Raw genomic sequence first — 7,000 nt, 5'->3', positions numbered from 1 at the left:
CCGCCCTTTGTCAGGTGCTGTTTTTAGTCTTGACAGGATGACACAGTCACCCTCCACACAAACAAGGCCAGCGAGGGGGGGTCAGTGTTGGCGCTGACATTCCGACCATGCTGCAGGTCGCACTGAGTTACATGTTCACATTGATGGTCCCAAAAGACAGACCTGACGTCGTGTTGCAATAACCAGAAGAGAATTTTCATTCCAGTCGAGTAGTCATGTTGAACATGTCAGGAGATTCACACAGGAGTGTTACAGCCTTGAAAATAAACATCTCTTGGCTTCAATCCTGGGATGGAGACATTGTGGTTCGGTCGAGTCTTCTCAGGGATCACGAATCTATAAAAAAATATATATTTTATATAAATGTCATTTATCCTGAAAAAAACATTGTTTTCAGCGCACGGAGAAATGAATATCCTGCATGTGAAACACCAGGGTGACAGTTTATAGCCGTGTCGGGATTCAAACCCAGGTGATGTCATGATCTACCTGTGTATCACAGCAATGGTTTATGTGACGCTTAATATTTCAAAGCTGCGAACCAAGTGTTGCGTCATAAACAGGGTCCAGGGAGTTTGGGAATGAATAAAGGGGAGAACACAGCTCCAGAAGGGGAGAACACAGCTTCAGAAGGGGCGAACACAGCTTCAGAAGGGGCGAACACAGCTTCAGAAGGGGAGAACACAGCTTCAGAAGGGGCGAACAAAGCTTGAGAAGGGGAGAACACAGCTTGAGAAGGGGAGAACACAGCTTGAGAAGGGGAGAACACAGCTTCAGAAGGGGAGAACACAGCTTCAGAAGGGGAGAACACAGCTTCAGAAGGGGAGAACACAGCTTCAGAAGGGGAGAACAGCTTCAGAAGGGGAGAACACAACTTCAGAAGGGCAGAACACAGCTTTAGAAGGGGAAAACACAGCTTCAGAAGGGGAGAACACAGCTTCAGAAGGGGAGAACACAGCTTCAGAAGGGGAGAACACAGCTTCAGAAGGGGAGAACACAGCCCCAGAAGGGGAGAACACAGCCCCAGAAGGGGAGAACACAGCTCCAGAAGGGAGAACACAGCTTCTATGAGGGGTGGGCAAGTGGAGCATTGTAAGAGAAGCGAGTGAAGCATTCCATGAGGAGTGAGTGGAGCATTCTTCGAGGAGTGAGTGGTGCGCCCCTTTGGTTCGTTCCAGCGAGGAATGTGCAAGGGCAAGGATATTACAAAACGTGCAAGAAGATAAATATTTTACCAGGATGAACTCCATTCGTCTTTCAAATGTTGAACGTCAGACATCTTGTCTCTCCATCCAGATGGAATGAGATATAGAAGACACTGGACACAGTATATTCCACTGGATGGTGCAAGAACAAAGAATAAGTTCCAATAAAAAATGATTCAAGAAGCATTTACTCTCCTGACATGATCAGATATCCTGAATGAAGAAAGATTCCAGACCAATCACAGTTCGTCTTCGCTTTGTGTATCATAATACTAAAACCACAAGAATCTCATCTGTGAGAGTGATTTGAAATCGATGCTTATCGACATTTACAGATAAAAATCAAATCCTGCCAAGGTAAATTATATATAAATAACACTGGTCAACAACAAATTTGTTGTCTGCATTTTTTAAGCTGATTTAGGACGAATCTGATGCGCTGAATCCAAAACTCACATTAGTTTTGTTCAATCAGGTCAAGTTTTTGAGATATGGCCACATGTCGTTTTTTACATTTTTGTTCACATGTACGCATGTGTGGAGCATTTTAGAAGAAGTTGGTGGGGGTAAAATGTCATGTCAAATAATTGTTTTGATTGGAAATAATTATTTTAATGACAAGAAGTATTCAGGTACGATAGTTCTGGGTGATTATGTCGAAAAGGGATCAGTTTGAAGTCATAAAACCTCAAAATCTTCCAAAAATTGGTGAGGCAAAGCATAAAGTTCGTGGATCAAAACTAAAGTTAATGGGGCAGATTTTGTAATAATGTGATACAAAAAAGTTGTACAACAACATGCTGACTGCTTTCAGAAACCTGGGCTGCAACATGAGCATCAAGATGCACTACCTATTTTCACATATGAACCGGTTTCCTGAGAACCTGGGTTCAATGAGTGACGAGCAGGGGGAGAGATTCCATCAGGACATGAAGGAGATGGAGACCAGGTATCAGGGTCGCTGGGACGCAGTCATGATGGCTGACTACTGTTGGAATCTGAAGAGAGACCTCCCTGCCGCTGAACATTCCAGGAGTTCGAAGAAACGGAAGTTCAAGCCCTGAAGTTTGAACAGTGGTGACGCAACATGCAATTTACTTGTACTTACCTTTATCAATGCCCACCATTCAGATGACAGTAATCGATGTTTCTATCATGTAATCAATAAATGTTGTTGGCAAAACATTTTTTTCTTAAAAACATGTTTAGGATGATATGTGTTGACAAAAATCAGCTGATAATGCCACAAAAATGTAATTGATTTTGTCACAAGATCTGATTTTTTCAAATCAACTTAGCACAAAAACCTGACCTGATGGAGAGAAACGGATGCCATTTCCTGATTCAGCAGTGCCAGAATACCCTAATTCACTTGTAGAAATCTAGACAACATTCAGAAAGTAAAAAATTGTTGACCAGTGTAATAATCCCACTGAGAAAAGTACATAAATAAATAAAGAAGAGCGACACACGGTCGGCCCTTTGCTGTTTCAAACCGTACCTGGGTTCCTCTGCAGGTGCCGATCCAGGTACGTTCAATCAGAACACAGCACAAGATGAAGAAGCAATGGACAACCCCAATTTACAGGAGAAGTCACATGGGTTTTCAGCACAAACACAGGACACGTGAATGAAGAAAAGGGAGCGAGATGACAATCCTGGTGTTTATACCATGTTTATAACATCCTCCTGCTGGAATCCCTGTACTCCTTCCTCCATGACGTGACCTTCCAGGCGGTTCACCTGCAACAATAGAATAACACAAACACACGAGGATATGACAAGAAGGGGTACAAAAGGTGACATCTTGTGAGATAATTTCACTTCTGAAAAACTTTGAAAAACAGGATTGTCACAAACATTCCAAGGGGAACTGTACGATCACTTGGAAAACATGGCAAGGAAGGTTCAGATGAAGGGACTCGCACAATGTTGTAACAATTAGTGAGTGTTTTACCAAATGAGTGTTACAATAACTCACGATGAAAACCTCTCGTGGAGAAAGATAAACACCATGATGATCCCCAGCAATCTGCATCCATCACAGACTCTTGGAAAATACAAAACAGGAGACAAAGACAAAATGAAGAACCAATTCCAAGAACACAAAAATCTCGTTTGGTGGAACAGAGATGATAATGGAGGTGTCCTGGTGTTTATAACATGGTGAAATTTCAATGTGCAGTTACAGGTGAAAGGAGGACAGCATTTGCTCATGTGAAGAAAAGCTCGCAGGTAGACAGGCAGGTAGGCCTCTGATATTCGTGGACCAGAGTGAAAAGGTGTGAATGTGAACAACGATGGGATCATGAGGGTAGTGGGGGAGGGGGGCAAGGTAGTGTGATTGAGCAAGATGTGGGGATGGAGGTGCAGGCTCGATCGGGGTGAGAGGCAAGAGGAAGCCCAACGGTGTTGAGAGGGAAATGTGGAGCAGTTTGTGTGTGTTTCGTACAAAACGATTTATGTTTGTAAACCGTGAGTGTTCTTGGAAAAGTGTTCACACCTGTCACGACTGGGGTGAAGAGCTGGGTTACTGAATGCTTCGAAGGAGGTCGTACTAAACCTTCATGGCAGAATAAGCTGAGAGGGCTTACGTATTGGCCAGGAAGGTAAAAGTGAAAAAGTGAGTGTGCCTGAAGGAAGATTAGTGTTTGAGACAGATGGAGAAGAAGAAGCGATGGACAACTCCGATTTACAGGAGAAGTCACCTGGGTTTTCAGCACAAACACAGGACACATGAATGAAGAAAAGTGAGCGAGATGACAACCTCCACGTGGTGCTCCTGTTAAATGATATTCAACCATTTTACACTCTGAAGTTATCAGGACTGATGTCATTAACTGACCAATACCACCGACGCACTCGGGACAAACCCCAGCAATGGGGCTCGAGATTGCGAAGCACTAAATAAAGTCCTTTTCAAGGTCAAAAGCCATGGACCACAACTAGACCAGTAGGTCCCTCCTCCACATCCCCCAACTCATTGTTGAGGGGCTGACATTTCCTAATTGTGAGATCCTCGCCAACATCCTGAAGGACTACAACATTGACGTAGCCATACTCCAGGAAACTCATCACGAGGATGACAAAAAGGCTGCAAAGAGAAAGATTGGAGATTAGCTCTCCACCAACTCACACCTGAGGCAGCGACATGGCTGCAGAACCTCGACATGAAACTTTAGCGCAATCCATATTGGTCGTTCACAAGAAGAAAGATGTGAAGAAAAAAAACATTAAAATAATTCTTGATGGATGTGCAGGCTTAAACATTTCAAAAACAATTGAAATTTAAAAAGTGACGTCATGTCCTGTAAACCAATCCATGAGGATACAGTCTTGGTGGAGGAGGCATTGATGGCTTTGTCGAGCATCTCCACTGTTTCCCGACAGGAAAGAAGCTCTGTTGTAAAACAGCCTCAATCTGCCACCACGCCAAGGTAGAAATGCCAGGTCAGGTGAGCTGCAATGAGGTGAGGCAACCACAACCATCAATACAAGGCTCAAAACCATGTGATTATCTGTCAGAGCCCAGACTGATGGAATGATACCCGGAAAGGTATGATGGACAATGAGAACGAATACACCTTGATCGAAGCTCGCTACGGAGGGAAATTTCATTCCGATCGGCTGAACTATCGTCGAGTTATGTAAAAAAATATTAAAATTACTACCATTAGGTCATGACCTTAAAATTAGGTCAACATCAAAAGACATGACATCAACCCCACCGACTTCACATTCACATTATTGATGTAAAATTTCATTGCGAAAGTTCCAGCGGGCCCCGATATCCAGCTCGGTAATTGATACGGTTCGGGAATTTCGAGTGTGAGGAGTGCAGGAAGAAAATAATGATCATAATAACTTTCTAAATGGGGGTTTACTACTCCGAGGGGTTGAAGAAACTTGTGGTTCCAATTAAAAATAGGGGACGATAATTGCGGAAACAAACCCGACAACAGCAACTAGCCTTCCCCAAGCAAGGGGGAGGCTCAACAAACGATATTTGATGAAGTAGCACACCTGGTGTTCGAGTTGTGCCGACAGGTGAAGGGGAACTCGGCACAACCTTCCATTCGTTCCTCGTTCTTCATCTTGACTGCATTCACCGGACCCATCGCCAGTGTGTGTGGTCCCTCTCAGTGTATTATTCTTCCTTTCTCTTTTCTTTGTACTCTTCTGCTCCCACAATTCCTCCTCGTCCTCATCCTCACACTCTCTCTTCCTTTTGCTGCCCTTCTCCCGCTGTGGCTCTTGGGGAGCGATTTCCAATGGAGACCTTGGTAGGAGGGAAACGGAATGTTGAAGGTCACTTCCATTTGTGATGAAATCATGACCCCCCTCGCCCCATGATGCCCCACATCTTAAAGTCCCAAGCGAGTCACACCTCGTCCAGCCATCTTCCCTCTACAAAGTCAAAATGTTCAGTGTCCCCGAGAGGAACGTGTCCGTCTTTAAGATGGTGTTGAAGTGTTGGGTAGGAGTAATAAAGTGAGTCATAAACAGCAGAGGTGGAGAGTAAGCGGAAACCGAATCTTCTGATCACCAGCAACCGCTGACGAAGGTATTCATTAACCCCTTCGTTAGCATCAGTTGGTGGAGGTTAAAGATCCCATGGTGTCCACCACAAAGTGTCCGTGAGCTCTCACCGGTACACTGGACCATTGACAAGTTCCTGCTCGAACCAACAGCCATGCTTCGAGCAATGATGTAACCCAGCAGGCATGTACTGCATCCGAAACGAATGAACCCTTCATCAAGTTGTCATCCTTCCATGTTAATATGCAAATGTACATCCACAGATATATCAATATTTACAGGATTAACAAATACAAGGGAGTTCCTGCACTTCCTCCCATAATGCTCTGATGTCATGATATTGCACAAAGTGATGGAGTTAGAAAGGGGACTCACAGCTCTTGGCAAGAAACGTCACCACGTCCCACATTGGCATCTCCACGACACAACCTCTTGGCCTCTCCTCCATCATGTGTCTCTTTTCTTTTCCTTTTGTTTTTACAAGTAGTGCTGGTGCCGTTCAGATCTTTCTGTACCCTTGGTATGGGGTTGGCATGGTGTTGGCACACACTTGGGAGTGTTGGTAAATGCTTTCCCCTGATCTTGATCTTGATGCGTGGAAGGGTCTTTGTTTGCTTGATACTGCTGAAAGACATATGGACCAAGGCAGGCTTACGGAAAAAGGAAACTGATACATGGAAACATCAGCTCACAGAGACGGGAATTAAAAACAAATAAAATAAATAAATTATTGTGAGAGATGATTTACACACTCACATACCTCGTTGGGAGCTTCACATCTTCTGAATTCTGCCCTTCTGTACCTGTATTCCCATCAAGACCATCAGGTGACCGCACATAGAACAGGAGATAAGCCTGTTGGTGCATCACCTCGGTCACGTTCACCTTGTTCACGAATGCATCATTCATTTTAAACCAGGTGCCGTGACTCACCTGTGGGGAAGTGCATCAAATATCATCCTTGCATTGTGACAAAAGCTCAACATATCGAAGAACAATTCACTCCTTTCATATTTGTAGTTTGTGGTGGTGGTGACAATGGCCTGGCAAAGTTGATAAGTCTCAATGTCACTGCAGAGCAGAAACGTAAAGCTTATCTTTTACAAAGAGCAAGAGTGTGAGGCCTGTACCATTGTCAGGGATTTGGAACTTCATTACATTGGGCGAAAGTCGTTGTGTCGATACTCAGTCTGAACTCCACATTTCCACACCGATTGGCAAGGTAAATTAAAACCACCCATTGTTTTACTGACACA

General features: G+C 44.1%; 1 protein-coding gene and 1 long non-coding RNA gene across 3 annotated transcripts; both read right to left on the bottom strand.

Annotated features, from left to right (window-relative positions):
- Window positions 1-56: 56 nt before the first annotated feature.
- LOC147006855 (uncharacterized) lies at window positions 57-4,577 on the bottom strand. The gene is made up of 5 exons (XR_015054567.1): window positions 3,187-4,577; window positions 2,707-2,948; window positions 2,518-2,587; window positions 1,236-1,337; window positions 57-336 (listed from the first exon to the last, which is right to left on the bottom strand). It is a non-coding gene; the product is annotated as an uncharacterized LOC147006855 (long non-coding RNA).
- Window positions 4,578-4,615: 38 nt separating this feature from the next.
- On the bottom strand, window positions 4,616-6,934 carry LOC147006854 (uncharacterized). Of its 2 annotated transcripts, none has more exons than XR_015054566.1 (4): window positions 6,505-6,934; window positions 6,120-6,368; window positions 5,229-5,934; window positions 4,616-4,665 (listed from the first exon to the last, which is right to left on the bottom strand). XR_015054566.1 is itself a non-coding variant. In XM_085867766.1 (4 exons), exons 1-4 carry the CDS (start codon window positions 6,651-6,653, stop codon window positions 4,657-4,659), a joined length of 663 nt encoding a protein of 220 aa, XP_085723892.1. In that variant the 5' UTR covers window positions 6,654-6,934; the 3' UTR covers window positions 4,616-4,656. The 2 variants fall into 2 exon arrangements, 1 of the variants encoding a protein (XP_085723892.1); XM_085867766.1 differs by having other exon boundaries at window positions 5,229-5,484.
- Window positions 6,935-7,000: the final 66 nt, after the last annotated feature.

This window comes from Eptatretus burgeri, unplaced genomic scaffold (genome assembly GCF_056783735.1).
Source record: "Eptatretus burgeri isolate ZD-2024b unplaced genomic scaffold, Ebu_testis_v1 Ebu_testis_scaffold_1654, whole genome shotgun sequence".
Classification (NCBI taxonomy): Eukaryota; Metazoa; Chordata; class Myxini; order Myxiniformes; family Myxinidae; genus Eptatretus; species Eptatretus burgeri.
The sequence above is the reverse complement of the archived record's forward strand: the minus strand, read 5'-3'. Positions and strand labels throughout refer to the sequence as shown.

What these genes read in the sequence shown, in the direction of transcription:
- LOC147006854 (XM_085867766.1), bottom strand. Translation starts at nt 6,653, where the DNA reads ATGAATGATGCATTCGTGAACAAGGTGAACGTGACCGAGGTGATGCAC. An exon ending in GATGTGAAGCTCCCAACGAG is followed by an intron (nt 6,369 to 6,504) that starts GTATGTGAGTGT and finishes TATGTCTTTCAG; the next exon opens with CAGTATCAAGCAAACAAAGA. An exon ending in GACGTTTCTTGCCAAGAGCT is followed by an intron (nt 5,485 to 6,119) that starts GTGAGTCCCCTT and finishes CCTCCTACCAAG; the next exon opens with GTCTCCATTGGAAATCGCTC.